Here is a 17,004-nt window from a genome sequence, read left to right as displayed (position 1 = left end):
CTGATTGTCTCTACACCTACAAGCAAACTACGTTATACGTGGTGTAAAATTAGCTAAATAATACTATTGAAAGTTTAAAATCTTACTACCAGGGACTTCTCACGCTCGAGTGGTTTTCTCTTCAGCATTTGAGCCTCGCAAATGCAAACATTTTGCTTTCACGCCTGCCTTTCAGCTGAGGTGGTCTTGCCAAGTAACGTTCCAGATATTCGCAGACGCATTAAGAGCAACGCCAACGGACAGAAAAACATGATCCCTCTATAGCAGGCCTGCACAAGGTTTGCGCTCTCCGAGCCGGCTCACAGATCATGAGCGGAATGCAGATATTGGCTACGCTCTGTATAAGGGTGGACTGGAAGAAGGAGTGATCTCGTACAAAATCTACACAAGGGGTTCATGAAATGAATTCTCGTTCAGTGTTTACAAAACTATCTTGGACTATTATTAATTAGTAAAGAAACATTTATTTTACAGAAATAATAGAAATTCTATAGCTACTTAAATGTGCAATATCATTCTGTTACATTTTTATTTATCAGTACATGAAAACGAGGTTTTATGCTGTTGGCAGCTGAAAGGAACAGTAGCCTACTGATCGTAATGAAACATCAGTTACAGATGTTCGATGTCTGCCTTTATTAAAGTTGATTATTGGAAACAGTTGCTCACAAATGTGAATGTTGAGCCAAACATAGCAATCATTTTCACAGCCAGCCTGTGTAGTCGTGGATATTATTGCTAAGGTTTAGTCATGTAAAACTCAACCAGACTAGTAGTATTATTCAAACGGTCTTTAGCCCTTAGGTCACATTGAAGATCCATAAGTTGAAGCTGTAAATCGTTAAATGTTAAATGTTATGTTTTATATAACGACGCTCACAACTGCCGAGGTTATATCAGCGTCGCCCGTGTGCCGGAATTTTGAGCCTGTCGCATTTAAGCACACTTAAATGTTATGTATGACACTGTTTCAACTGGTGTTGAAGGAATTTATTACGATAACTTTAAACTTCTTTCCATTTAAGACAAGATCTTGGAACCTACAATTAAATTCATTTTAAATTTCAATTAATATTTGAACATAATCGTTTAACATGGCTTCATCACGAGCAGTTTCTATCGTTCGAAAGTGAGCCATATTACCTTCCCGAAACTGACTTACGAAAAGTGTAAGTTTACGACTGAAATCCCGTAATTTATTCAACACATCAACAATGAGCTGGCGTTGCTATCTGTTTTGACGTGTGTATGTAGGCACGCCGAGGGAGCGAGAGGTGCGGGCCGATGGAAGTACTGTCTCTTCTAAGAAGATGAACAAATGAGGACATCGCTGTGGAAATAAAGAAGATAGCAAGAGAAAAATTCGAAACTAATTAAACGCGCAACATATGTTTACAAATGAAATAATAATACCGTGCGACACAAGACACGTATTCACATGCAATGGAACAAACTGAAGTCGTAAGACTGATTCCATCGATGTCATTTCTCTTCCGACTGTACTCTTGAATATCATTCAAGCTATCTCGTGACCTTTCCTGTCGCCCGCTCTTCCTTATCGCAGTGTTTCATTCGCATTCCTTCCGTCGGCATTCCCTGCTTGCGAGACTTATACATACATACATACATACATTTTTTTTATCTCAATTGGTACTGTTAATCACCGATACTTGAATGGTGCACAATGAAGTTCTTAGGTCATTTAATGGTCTAATGTAAAATAATTTACTGAAAATCACGTATAAAAATGCAATGCGCTTCCTGAGGTATAATGGTTACTTACCAAGGACAGTCACCTTGTGGATCATGATCTCTCTGACTGTGTGGATAGGGGTCAGGGGCGTAGCGTGCATGGATGCGGACTTGTGTCGCATCTTCTGAATTTTTCTGAACAAAAATGTATTTATCGTTATTTACCGGTACTTTATTTTGTGTGTATCGTGTTATACCTGTTACACATAATAATTATTATTTTAAGACTACTTTCAAATTTTAAATGTCGCTGCTACAGCAATGGAAATATACAGGGTGTTTCAAAAATACGGGGCATAATTTCAGGTATGTATTTCCCACACTTAGACAATCAAAATAGTTCATTACAACATGTGTCCGGAAATGCTTCATTTCCGGGTTATGGTCTTCACAACATTGAAAATCACCGGAACGTTTTTCTTTCCGCAGGTCGTTTTCATTATAGAAGATGTTCAAAATGTCCACCTCCTGCTTGAATACAGACCTCACATCGATGTCTCATTGACCTGCGAACACGATCCCAAACTCCAGGAGTATAGCGTATGTCCTCAGAACATGCCACAATTCGATTCCGACGGGATTTCAAATCAGGCACCGGAGACGAATAAACCAATGATTCTAAATGGCCCCACAAGTAGAAATCGAGTGGGTTCAGATCAGGTGAGCGTGGAGACCAAGCAATTGGGCCACCTCTACCTATCCATCGATCAAGAAACCTTCGATCCAAGTACCGGCGAGCCGTACGACTGAAGTGTGCAGGAGCGCCATCATGCAAGAAGTGAATGTGTTGACGATTGATCAGTGGCGTGTCTTCTAAAACATGAGGTATGGTGTTTTCCAGAAAGTTTGTGTACGCCTGCCACGTAAGTCTGTTTACAAGTACATGGGGTCCAACTAATCGATCACCGGCCCACATGTTGAGGGAGAACCGCACCTGGTGATGAGTGGGGTTTCATACGCCCATACATGCTGATTGTGAAAATTTGTTATGCCATCTCGTGTGAACTGTGCTTCATCTGTAAATAATACTAAGGCAGAAAAGCTCGGATTTACGCCACACTGCTGCAAGAACCACTGACAGAACCTAAGTCGTGCAGGGTAATCTGCTGGTGACAGGGTCTGTACACGTTGCGTTGCAAATGATAAGGATACAATTGATACTCTTTCAGCAGTCTCCAGACAGTCGTATGAGGAACATTGACTTGCAACGCTACCCTTCGTGTGCTGATATAAGGAGTCATGTTCACAGACTCCAGAATCTCCTCCTGTACTTCTGGAGTTGTAGATCTTGGTCGTCCCCTTCCCAAACCAGGAGAGTTAAATTTTCTATACTCGCACAGACGGTAATGGAGACGTACAAATGTCTTCCGATCAGGACATTGTCGCTGTGGGTACCTCTTCTGGTACAAACGACGAGCCAGCGCAGCATTGCCGTCCGCCTTACCGTACATGAAGTGTATCTCTGCTAGCTCTTGATTCGAATACATGTCGCACAGTCTAACGACTACACAACACTGAATTTAACCTTCACCTCGGAATGAACTGTCAGAGTGCCCTCTTAATGTCTCCTTTGACGGCAACGACCTTCGGAAAGAAAAACGTTCCGGTGAATTTCAATGTTGTGAAGGCCATAACTCGGAAATAAAGCATTTCCGGACACATGTTGTAATGAACTATTTTGATTGTCTACATGTGGGAAATACATACCTGAAATTATGCCCCGTATTTTTTAAACACTCTGTATTATACGAAGTGACAAAAACGTGCGCCCGTGTCAATTTATTAACTGCGAGTTCTTACTCCCAAGAAATGTGACTGTGTATGTCACATCAGTAAAAGTATGTCAGAGCGAGGCAATGTTCAACTGCTGAGTGGAAGAACGTCAATGTGCTGAGGATGCGATGTAGATTACGCATAACCGCCCTGCGCCTGCGTGGCAAAATGTGACAGTGTTGACTGTTGAGCTATATGAAAACAGGCAACTGCTGTGTGGAAGAACGTCACTTATACCGTTACCAAGGGATGTGATCTAGGTTTCGCATTTGGCGACGCGTGTGTGCTTATATTCAAATTTTCTGTGTTTTATAACACCCGCTGCATGACATATTATTTTGTTTTTCCTAATAGTAATACTTTAAAAAATTATTTGTGAGAGCTGTGCTTTATTTACAGTGCCTTTTAAGTTAACCTACAACATACGGTATAACTGTAGGCCCTAAATGTGTAATTTTGTCACAACTTTCAAGCGACAGAATAACCTATGTGATTTAAGAATCGTATCTGTAGATAAGTTTCCCGAATCAGAAAGTTCTGTGTTGTTAATGATGATAAAATTGTCTGTAGACGTATATGTATGAGTAAACTGTTTTGCGCCTTTGTTTATTATTTTCTCGTGAAAAATCTGTGTGGAATGATACAGATTATAGTGATTTAAATAATATTTACAGATCCAGGAAACGACACGAAGACTCTGCAAGTCACAACAAAAGTGGAAAAACAGCTACGTTTCTTTGTCAAAACCCTAAGTATTGAATTTGCTTTAAGTCATCAGTACTGGCTTTCTATTAAAAAGCATAGCGAACTTGTTCGACAGAACAGAACAATTCTTGACCATTCTATACGGGTCTTGGAAAATTAGGTCTTGCATTAGAGGACATGACGAGAGTAAATCCTCAAAGAATAAAGGCAATTTTTTCTAATGAGATTGCAAGGCACGACAGTTTACTGAATACATACTGAGAATACTGCACTATGTTTCGTTCCATTTCACCTTCAATTCAGAAATTTCAGAGTGACTTGTTATTTTCAGTGGGCGAAGTCATGGGTAACGAAATTAGGAAAGAGGATTGTAAAGCACCGTTCGTATCTTTAATTCTGGATGAGAGCTCTGACGTAGTATGAAATCGCAGTTATCTTCAATTTTACGATACAGGCTATAACAGAAGTTGGCGACATTGAAGGAGTTTAGAAAAGAACAGACGTCAGCATAGACAGTCTGCGAATGCTCTCCATCAACATGCTCTCGAAGTCATTAACGATTTTGATTGCAATGGTAAACTTATTGCTCACACCTACGATGGAGCGGATGTGATGACGGAAGAACATAATGATTTACATGTAAAATTTCGCAGGCACTATAAGTCAGCGATTCTTGTGTACGCTAAGCATACAAATTTATTAAATCTCGTCTTAACTCAGTGTGCCAATTTTATGAAACAAGTAAAAGTGATCTTCACTGATCTTGCTGAATTTTCGAATTTTTTTCTCTAAATCATCAAAGTTGGAATGCTTATTTGAATCAATAATGGATAATGAAGATTGTGAATGGGACTACGAAACTGTCGTTTGTGCACGAGGGCTGTTAAGTTTACTGAAGGATTTTGATTTTATTTTCTACTAATATTATTCGTTGAAATATTCCCACACTCTGATATTCTGTATCAAAAAGCATCAGATGTTACTTTTTGTAAAACAAAAATTCATAATTTCGAGGAGTACAAGCAAGAACTTTCAGGAATTTTGGAAAAGCATGGATGATTTTGCTGCTGAAAATTATCCTCAATCTGAAAGATCACGGTTGGATGCAATCCCTGGAGAGGATAAGAAAATTGTGTATGGGCGATTGTTCAATGAAATCCTGCACGTTATCAGAATTGATATTATTCAAAAGTTTTCTGAAAATTCCAAATTGAAACTTTTGAGTTGCTTGATCACACACAATTTACCACCTTTGCAAATTCGCTTCCTGAAGAAATATTGTTAAATCTAAAATAAAACTATGAAGCTTATTTTGATGTAGTCGGTCTCATTCTATGCACTTTCGTCTTTCGTATTTTATGTAAACACGGCCAGGCTTCGGCCCGATAAATATCCTTATAACTTATGCTACAAGGAGATTATAAAGAAAATTAAAAAATTCAACTGAAACATTCATCAATAAGAGGCTATTTCCAGGAACGCAACTCTCCAAATAACGAAAGCAGACTACTGTATTTTAATCATTTAAAAAATCGCATCCCTATGTCAAAATGTCACGCGACGCCACTGACAGGGATTGTTTCCATGTGTTGGCAAGCACTATTGAATTTACTCCGGTCTTACAATTTTTTCAAGAAACAAAGTCGATTTTCTACTAAATAAAACGAAATAACGCAAAATGGCAAAGAAAATTTATGATCCTTCTGTCTTAAGGCAAGTAGAGGCTCTTTACTCCTCCACGGCTGCGTCTGTACTGCTCTTGAAGAGGTATGGCCGCGCAGCTCAACCTGCGCTACGGTCGACGCACGCTTCTGACGCACCAAAGGAACCATTACCCTAACATCCCACTATGGCACAGTAGTGCGTCACATGCTATCCTCAGCCGCGTGCGTCAAACACTTCATAGGAATTGCACCTTTAAGAATTCACTGTGGGAAATTACTCTCATTGAACAACTTCCACTCTGTGTGTGGAAAATAGTCTACCTGTATACGCAAACTGAATTTGTCATCTTTCAGGCTAAACAGTAGTTTTTCTTTTTTAGATAGATTCAGGTTCTTTCAAATGATACATTTGAAGCGGTCTTGAATTCTAAAGTAGGCATCATAATTTATTATTGCGTTTACTTGAATTATTTTTAAAATATGAGAATTAGAACATTGTTCAAATAATTTATAAAATGTTTGATAATTGGTAAGTGATGATTAACTTCAATTGGTGTATTATATTGATGGTGGAGCCAGAACTTTTAATCTGTGAAGGACATTCGGGTGATGGAAAATTAGCCAAGATGGACAGATCTTCCTTATGTCTTTGTCTTTGGAGTTGTTATACAAGCAAATACATAGCTGGTAGTTAAGGCAGATGTTTACAATACGAAACGTGAGTAGTAATTAGGGTACGACTCATTTTATGTTTGCTCACCATTAGATTCGAAACAGAAATAAACACAATGAGTTTTAATTTATATAACATGAAATAAATTAAAATATGAAAATTATTAGTTTATGCCATCCTAGCACTATAAATACGTTGTTACTACATCCAATATCGTGTGTAATCGGCTTATTATAGCACTCGTGCCAATAAAAGTAATGACGTATTCGCTATAACGTAATACCGGAACGCTTGCTATCTTTACTTACCGCTTCTACGCGCGGCGTAGCAAGTAATGAAATCCAGGACAAAAGGTAACGTATCATTTATTTCCAATCTTTATCAATTTTGTATCATTTTTGTAATATCACATAAAACAGTTCTGTGGTTCAGAAAAACTATATTAATGACATTAAAGTAACATTTGTAACATAACCTGCAAGGTCATCCATTTCTCTTTATTTAGTGTCAATGCCATGCGCAACTAATCGATACGAGCATATGAAGACTTTGTCAGCTATTTATTTATTTATTTTGCTAATAATTGTAACATAAAATGTAATATATACAGAAAAACATTAGCTCGCCCCTGAAAGATTAGAACTCGTGCTCAGGGGCGAATTCCTGAATTGAAATTAATAAGTATACAATAGAATTTGTCTTATGTCTACTATGCAATTAGAATATATAAATTTAAATTTACAATTTTTCAGTTTTTACAAAATCCATACATAACTTTTTAAATTTAATACTAGAACTATTAGAATTGACAAGATTAGGATATTTAAATATAAATTTGTTATATCTTCCTGGGCCTAAATTACTACTATGATTAAATACTGTAACAGTGTTGCATTTTGGTTCAAACAATCTTAAAGAATTCATACCTTTTGTTTCATAAAGCTATGACAATACAATTCAAAATTATTTCGATTTTTATGTATGAATTTTATTAATACAATATAATAAATTTGTATTATGTTAAGTACATTAAAGTCTAAAAACAATTTTTGAGACGGAAAATCAATAGATTTATGAAGACATATTTTAATTATTTTCTTCTGTAATAAATAAAGTGCATTAAAATTGGATTTAAATGAGCTACCCCATCCTATAATTCCATACATAATTACCGATTCAAATAAAGTAAAATATATTGTGCGTAATAAACTTATTGACAAGTAATTCCTCAATAAAACAAAATAACATATTATTATTTTACATAATTTATTACAAAGGTAATTAATGTGTTGGTTCCATTTTAAATGATTATAGAAAAAATGCCTAAATACTTAACTTCAGAGGACTCTTTAATAATCGGACATTTACACTCTATAAAACAACAATCAGAATTATGTAATTTAGTACTTAATATAGATGTAGGAGGTTTGTTACATTTTTCAGATAATAAGAATGGAATAATTATGGTTTTATTTTCGTTGATAGAAAGATAATAAAATTTATGTCAAACTATTTGCTTATTAATTCAAGTCCATTATTTGAATTATTATATGCATCACACCAAGTTTTTCCACCAAAAAGTAAACTGTGGATGGATCTCGAATTTATTTCATAATTTATTTCTTATAATTTATAGACTAATGCTAAGCTGCTCACTATCGTTCGTGCGACAAACATTCACACGTGCCATAATCATCAAGATTATCCATTTGTTGCATAAGTAACTATTATGCAAACCATAATATTATGCCGGCATGCATATAGAGAAACTGTTAAGATATACTTGTGAGTTAAAAAATAATTAGTGAATCGTGTTGGATGTGTCATGAAAGAAGTTACTTGAATACTTATGTGAAATGTAACAGAAAGACAGACACGGATCAACTTTAAAAGATTAATAGTCCACAGAAACTTTCTCGTAGCATCGCTTAATTTCATACTATTCACGAAGGAAACGTTGATTTTTTTACGATTTATTCGTTATAAGGAAAATTTGATATATTGAACTCATGTCAACAGTACTCGTGTGTGTGTTGCAGGTCGAAGCCATCTCAGTGACAAACAAACGCTTTCCCACATTTTACTCCGGTACTGAACTGGTGGTAGCGGGTCGTCTACAAAAAACGATCCCTGGTAAAGAGTTCCACTACGAGGTTTATGCGCGCTCTCCAGATGGAATGGTCCAGTTCAGACCTATGAAGCCCCCAGCTGTGATCGATGATCAAGCCACAAATAATAACTCCGTAAATTGTATGGAGAGAGTCTGGGCATACCTCACTATCAAACAGCTTCTTGATCGTGCTCACACTAAACTTAAGAAGAGAAAAGTGGTCAAGAAGCAAGCACTACGGTTAGCTCTCAAGGTAAATTTAGAGAAATATATTTTCCGTCAGTGGTTTTTAAAAACATTAGTACATTTCCCCACAAGGATAAACATAAATATACTTGGACTTCTCCAGATGGATTGACACACAACCAAATAGATCACATCTTGATATATAAACGAAGATATACTAGTATAGTGGACATTCGAACATTCAGGGGGACAGACTGTAATTCTGATCATTCTTCGGTAATTGGAGAATTAAGAGAAAGACTATCAGTAGCCAAGTGAGTAGAGCAACAAGTTAATATTAGAAGATTCAATATTCCTAAATTAAAGGACGAGGAAACTAAGCAACATTATCAGGTCGAAATTTCAAATAGGTTTGCCACTTTAGGAAGTTCCGACGAAGTTGAGAAAGAGTTAGATGTTAATAGCGTGTGGGAAAATATCAGAGATAATATCAAAATTGCAGCTTAGCAAAGCATAGGTTATTATGAAACTAAGAAAAAGAAACCGTGGTTTGATGAAGATTGTTGCATGGTAGTAGAAAGAAGGAAACAGGCAAAATTGAAATTTTTTCAGGATCCAGTTGAGAGGAATAAAGATATTTATTTTAATGATAGACGGGAAGCAAGTCGTACACTTAGGAATAAAAAGAGAGATTACTCGAAGAAAAACTGAATGAGGTAGAAACAACTAGTAAGAATAAAAACATTAGAGATTTATATAAGGATATAAAGGAATTTAAGAATTGAAGTGTAAATGTGGTCAATATGAGAATAGTGACTTGCTTACAGACTCTCATTCAATCCTGAACAGATGGAAAAATTATTTTGTGAATCTACTAAATATACATAGACCAAATAGAAATGATCGGGACGAAATTCAAATACAATCTGTTGAACCATTTATACCCGAACCCACACTTTCTGAAGTGGAAATTGCGATAAAAAAGTGAAAAATTACAAGTCTCCAGATATCGATCAAATTCACCAGAATTAATACAAGAGGGTGGAAGCGCATTATCTAACGAAATTTATCAGCTTTTACTTGCTATTTGGGAAAAGGAAATAGTACCAGAAGAATGGAAGGAGTCCATAATCGTAGCCAACCTATGTGTAAAGAGAGGGACAAGACTAGCTGTAGTAACTTTAGAAGAATATCAATTTGGTTGACGTCGTACAAAATTTTGTCCAATATTTTTTTGAGAAGATTAACTCCGTATGAACATGAAATAATTGGGGATCATCAGTATGGTTTTAGGCGTAATAGATTGACTATTGATCAAATTTTTGTATTCGACAGATATTGGAGAAAAAATGGGAGTATAAGGGTACAGTACATCAGTTATTCATAGATTTAAAAATGTCATATGACTTGGTTAAGAGAAAAGTTTTACATAATATTCTTAACGAATTTGGTATTCCCAAGAAACAAGTTGGATCAATTAAAATGTTTCTCAGTAAAACGTACAGTAGAGTCCGTATAGGCAAATTTCTCTCTGATGGTTTTCCAATTCACTGTGGACTAAAGCAAGGAAATGCACTATCACTTTTACTTTTTAACTTTGCTCTAGAATATGCCATAGGAAAGTCCAGGATGATTGGAATTGAACGTGTTACATCAACTCCTTGTTTATGCGGATGACGTGACTATGTTAGAAGAAACTCCACAAACTATTAGGGAAAACACAGGAATTTTACTGGAAGCAAGTAAAGAGATAGGTTTGGAAGTAAATCCCGACAAGACAAAGTATATGATTATTTCTCGTGACGAGAATATAGTACGAAATGGAAATATAAAAATTGGAAATTTATCCTTCGAAGAGGTGGAAAAATTCAAATATCTTGGAATAAGAAATATAAATGATACTCAGAAGAAAATTAAACGCAGAATAAATATGGAAAATGCTTGTTATTATTCTGTTGAGAAGCTTTTATTATCCAGTAGCTCTCAAAAAAGCTGAAAGCTGTAATTTACAAAACAATTATATTAATGGTTCTTCTGTATGGTTGTGAAACTTGGACTCTCACTTTGAGAGAGGAACAGAGGTTAAGAGTGTTTGAGAATAAGGTACTTAGGAAAATATTTGGGGCTAAGAGGGATGAAGTTACAGGAAATGTAGAAAGTTACACAACGCAGAACTGCATGCATTTTATTCTTCACCTGACATAAATATGAACATTAAATCCAGACATTTGAGATGGGGAGGGCATGTAGCACGTATGGGCGAATCCAGAAATGCATATAGAGTGTTAGTTGGGAGGCGGAGAAAAAACGCCTTTGGTGAGGCTGAGACGTGGATGAGAGGTTAACAAGAAACTGGATTTGAAGGAGGTGGGATATGATGGTAGAGATTGGATTAATGTTGCTCATAAATAGGGACCGATGGCGGGCTTATGTGAGGACGGCAGTGAAGCTCCAGGTTCCTTAAAAGCCATAAGTAATTAAAAGTAAGTAAATAAGTAAGTATGTATATAAGTAAGTAAGTGAGGTGTTTGAAAATGATATTTGCTCATACTCTATTTTCAATTCTGTCTCATTGTAGGCTTGTCCGGAGGCAATAAAGTCAGTCTTTTTAGTGTCTGTTAGAAACGACATAGGCTACTCAGAGATCATGGGTATTGTAATTATTTATTTAGAGGGCGTTATGAACTGCAGATTATATTCAGGAACGATGTTTATTGTAGTTCCTCATGAAGCTTCTCTTATAAACAGCAAACACTATTCAGTAATGATATAATAATAATTGTTACTGTCTGTTTAATATTCGTAATCTAAAATGATAAGAGCTATAATTACAGGGTAATTATTTATTTAACATCCCTCAGAAATTACAACTACTCCTTAGAAACGGCAAAATTATATTTTCATGTAATATATTTCTTTATAGCGTCTAGCACACGTTACATATTATGCTATTAAAAGACGATAAGTTCATAGACAGTTTTCACACTCTCTTGATGCGCTAAACTACTAACGCTATGTTGACATTAGTAGTGACGTATGTTCACGTTTAAAACTTCGGAAAGAATCGTAAGGGATCGGTGCACGTATATCTTTAACGTAAGATCTATTGTACGATATTTCCCATTCCTTTAAGTTATTTGTAATGCCATAGCTCCTTTAATAGTCAAACAATCGCATTGTAAATTTTTTAGTTGAAAGCTCAATGCCTGAGAAAAGCATAACAAATTCGAAATGTAAATCGTTTTTGAAAAGTGACAAAAAATACTACTAAGTGATCTGTTCAGAATAGACATTTACACCTTCAAAAGCTGTTAAGCCGCGAACTTTTTATTTTTCACGTTACTGTACATTCGTTACATGGTGGGAGGTCACAGCGAGAGAAAGGTTGTAAAAGAATTGACATTACTTTTAGAAATGGTCGCTACTCAAAATATTGACTGGTTTCCGAGTTATGGCGAATTAAACAAAGAGCGTTTTCGCCAGACGGAATACTCACGACTCAACCTTTTGTCTGTTGGAATCTCAACGAAACTGTTTTTTTCCTGAGCCTTCTTGTACTTTGACCTGAATAATTGATCAATATTGTACTATTCTAATTAGATAAATATCGTCCACAGTGGTAAATGTTGTACAAGATGCCATGTTTTAACACCGAATTAGGCGTACGGTAAACTTTCTTCACGTCTATGTTATTCGCCTAGAGATAGCGGGTCCGCTATTGAAATAACGTGAGGTGAATGGCTTTGATTGGACCTTTCATGAGTGACGTCAACATAGTGTTAACCGTATAGCGAACCGGAAGGGTGCGAAAACTCCATAATAATATTTTAATTGCAGTTATTTACTTTAAATTTTCAAAAAAACTTCAGGTCAAGAGAGTAGGGTGATAATACCGTGTTATAGCTTAGAAATTGTTGAGAAGTCCGAAGTACTCAGGGAAAACGTGTGCCACAGATATTTTTTTACCGAAAAAAATTTACTCCAAATTGTCACAAACCTATTAAAGGCTGGGCTAGTAACTCGTGGGAGATGTAGAAACTGTATTTCTTACATAACCATTCGATTCGTTGCGTATATCAAAAAGTAAACAAAAAAAAGTTGGATGTTTGAAGAAAATGGACATATGAGCAAGTAAAATGGAAAAGTGAACACTCATTATGGAATATCTTCTCTTTGTAGTGTAATTTCATAAGAATTCAGCATGAAGATAATGGTAATATTCTGTGCATGTATATCCTGGCTTGTAAAGCACGATGAAAATATTGTAAATTTTTTACTGAACAACAATGTAACTTTTATTATCTCAACAATAGGATTTGCTCTCCACACAGTAACACAGTATTCGTTAGTGCACTCCACTGACGACAATGACAATTTACTTGGACTATTACGAACAACAATGAACTGTTAATCTTAACTAATATTCACAAGCACCATTTACAACACAGAACTGTCAGTTCTCAGTTCACAGCTCGTTTGTCTTGGCTAGTTCTTCTAGCTCAGTCACTCGCGTTCACAGAATCTCGAACACCAGACCTTCAGAGACGATCCGCTGAACTTCGAACTCAGGTCCCCCAACTGCGGTCCACTGCACTCGAACTCCGGGCTTCAGGCTCCACAGTTACGGACACAACTCAAGTCGCGCTCTGGTCTCAAAGCTGGCTTCACAAGACTGGCTGCTTGCTGGCTGTAACAACACTGGCTTACTGACTGACTGAATGACTTTCACTTGCGTCTTCTCTTTTATAACCACAGCGACGTAGACGAGAAAGTTCCACGCGTGTCCAGAGATAGCACTCTCGAACAATCCAGACCCCTCTCCTCTCTGCCAGCACCAGATGCGCGCGCAACCCCCCCTCGCGCGTTGCAGTAGTACACCGCCCCTCTACCCTCTCGGCATCCAGATGCTCCCCTTGCCGCCACACCTAAGCGACCAACGGACACGCGTTCGAACCCCGGTGTAGCTGTGACAATATTTTCTATTACATTTTATTCTCTAGCTATCACAGTGGCCTAGTGACTAGAGCGCTGGACTTATGGACCCGAGTTCGATTCTCGGCATGACACCGATTTATAACTTGTGTTGAGTAAACTCGTGGTCCAGGTAACACAGGGGAGTTTTCGGGAGCTCCGGTTTACCTCTAGCATCCCAAAAATCTGCATCATCATCTTAGTTCACTCCAGGTGTAGCGTAGACTAGCCTCCTTCGGCGTATCCTCGGTAACGACTCTGTGGGTAAATTGGCTTACACAACTGGCTTCATATGGGTGAATCGCGAACAGATCAGTATCCGCCACTAGTGAAAAAAGCGTAGTCTCCCACGTCATATAAGTTTCACAAGACAGCGTTTATCACCTTGAGAACAGAGACAGGTTTTACTTACTTTTATAAGGATCATTTCTAACAGTCAATTTCTGTGTTACTTTACAGTATTCTTTCGTTACTCCAGTAACCTCACTCGTGGTCGTTAAGCCTAATGGAATAAAGGCTCTACCAGATACGGAAGAAAGTAGTAAGTACAAAGTCTTGTGCAACAGTTGAAGACTGAAAGTGGGAAACGCTGAAAGTGCAAAACGTTAAATTATCGGGAAACACACAAAAAAACATAAAAATTGATATTACACATAATTTGTATGTAATTTAAGTTGAAATTCTTATCGATAGATAGATAGATAGATAAATAGATAGATAGATAGATAGATAGATAGATAGATAGATAGATAGATAGATAGATAGATAGATAGATAGATAGATAGATAGATAGATAGATAGATAGATAGATAGATAGATAGATAGATAGATAGATAGATAGATAGATAGGTAGGTAGGTAGGTAGGTAGGTAGGTAGATCGGTAGATAGATAGATAGATAGATAGATAGATAGATAGATAGATAGATAGATAGATAGATAGATAGATAGATAGATAGATAGATAGATAGATAGATAGATAGATAGATAGATAGATAGATAGATAGATAGATAGATAGATAGATAGATAGATAGATAGATAGATAGATAGATAGATAGATAGATAGATAGATAGATAGATAGATAGATAGATAGATAGATAGATAGATAGATAGATAGATAGATTTATTGAGTAATATTAGGCCTATACATACAGATTTTTATATTATCATAGTTTTCTCTAAAATCCAATGCACGTGTCTTCCGACCGTTCGTGCTTTGTACCTAAAACAAGTCCTACTTTGTAGGTTAGTCTCATGTCACTTTTAATATCTAACTTGAACAGAATCTTAAAATCATATTAGTTTTGGGACTCATTCTCATATAAAAATGAGCATTTTGGTAAAGATGTATGTGCTATGATGCATTGCCAAGAAAACTTTGATTCCTACAGTGTAATATCACTGACACAAAAAGGCATAAAATTCCCTATATTTCACATCAAGGAATTGAACCATGGTAAATAGGTCCTTTAACTGAGGTGATTTTTCGTCTTCATATACAGCTTAGCCTATTGCTTAATTGATAAGTGTCAGTCCTCAGTTTACCAAAAGCAACATTTCAATAGAATTTCTTGAAAACTAGAAAACTATTTATGTCACTGAAAAATCATATGTTTTTCTTTCAAAGACTTATACGACTACCATTTAAGTTAGGGCTAAAATATTCCTTACTTGACTTCTTTCAGGCGCAGTAACTTTCTTCTTCAGTAAAATTATCGATATGTACTTTAATCAAATTCATGTCCTCATCCCTGAACGTTTTTTAACTATGGTAGCGTCCATTATGTTCTCTACTGTCTTTGTAAGTTGTCTCTCCACTCTTAAGTTTTTCATGTATTGCCCATAGCCGTTGGAATGAATGTCCAAAATATCTCTAAACGCCTTACTACAGACTTTAACAATGACCTGATAAACCATCAGGTACAGTGTAACGCATGTTGGTTTGTCATCTGCTAGTTATAATGTACCATGATGTCTTATGGTAACAGAAGTTAGCAGCTCATTAAAGTATGTAGGCCTACCCTATTTTTCGTCAGGTGATAATAAAAATAAAATAATAATAATAATAATAATAATAATAATAATAATAATAATGAATTTACTATTAAACATCCTTCTATAATAAAATGCAGTTATCAAAATATTATACTTTATTTCATTATTCTCTACTTAACAGTGCAATAACAATGATTTCAACTTTGTCAGTGGTTGCTTCAAGCAACACCTATGCCAGTCATGTCTGTTGATGCCCATAGGAGCAAGCGCGAGCTTTAGAGCTCAGGAGAGCCTGAACGCTTTACAGCGGAAAGGAAAGAGACAGACGAGAGAAGTAGTATATGCCGCTTGGTCGATCTTTATTCAGGGATGGACAGCACTGATTTAATGGATAAAGAGAAGAGAACTTATTAAAACTGTATCCATGTTAATTTTTAAATTTGCCTGATAAATATGAGTGCATTATAAGAATGTAAGTTTTAATTTTAATGTTAATTTTTCACATGTTTGATTTTGTTGTTCAAATAAAATGTTTTCTCAACTTTTTTTAATAGGAAAGTGAAATTTTCAGATATAGGCCTATTTATTTAGTAGCCTTACAGAATGTTTTCGTAAATATAATATACCATAAATACGTACTAGGCCTACTGAAGATAGTGTATTGAAAATTTTGAAAATATTCGCATGGAAATTGTTTGTAAGGAAATGAATTAATAAAGCAACTATTGTTACATCTATAATCCAGACGTTTGAGATGGGCAGGACATGTAGCACGTATGGGCGAATCCAGAAATGCATATAGAGTGTTAGTTGGGAGACCGGAGGGAAAAAGACCTTTGGGGAGGACGAGACGTAGGTGGGAAGATAATATTAAAATGGATTTGAGGGAGGTGGGATATGATGGTAGAGACTGGATTAATCTTGCTCAGGATAGGGACCAATGGCGGGCTTATGTGAGGGCGGCAATGAACCTCCGGGTTCCTTAAAAGCCAGTAAGTAAGTAAGTACTGTTACATCATAACCAAAAGATAGGTGCCTATGTGTTATATAGCTTCAGCACATTCGAGAAAATAATTTAATATTCTGATGATAGGAAGTTGCTCACCAATATCATCTTAAAAGCATAATGCGATGAGAGTTTTGTTATGGAATATTAGTTACACTTAAAACATACA

At 36.2% G+C, this 17,004-nt stretch overlaps 1 protein-coding gene across 3 annotated transcripts in view; it reads left to right on the top strand.

The window, feature by feature from the left end:
• The window catches only part of LOC138705005 (inter-alpha-trypsin inhibitor heavy chain H4-like), a 110,773-nt gene that overhangs the window by 65,480 nt on the left and 28,289 nt on the right, over positions 1–17,004 (top strand). For 2 of the 3 annotated variants that reach the window (XM_069833537.1, XM_069833536.1), the window contains exons 9-10: positions 8,607–8,930; positions 14,294–14,375. In XM_069833537.1, coding sequence (XP_069689638.1) covers positions 8,607–8,930; positions 14,294–14,375 — 406 coding nt within the window. The remainder of the gene's footprint in view (positions 1–8,606; positions 8,931–14,293; positions 14,376–17,004) is intronic. The other variant, XM_069833539.1, reaches the window with a different exon arrangement.

The sequence above is a fragment of the Periplaneta americana genome, chromosome 8, assembly GCF_040183065.1.
Source record: "Periplaneta americana isolate PAMFEO1 chromosome 8, P.americana_PAMFEO1_priV1, whole genome shotgun sequence".
Taxonomy (NCBI): Eukaryota; Metazoa; Arthropoda; class Insecta; order Blattodea; family Blattidae; genus Periplaneta; species Periplaneta americana.
This window is presented reverse-complemented; position numbering and strand designations above follow the sequence as displayed.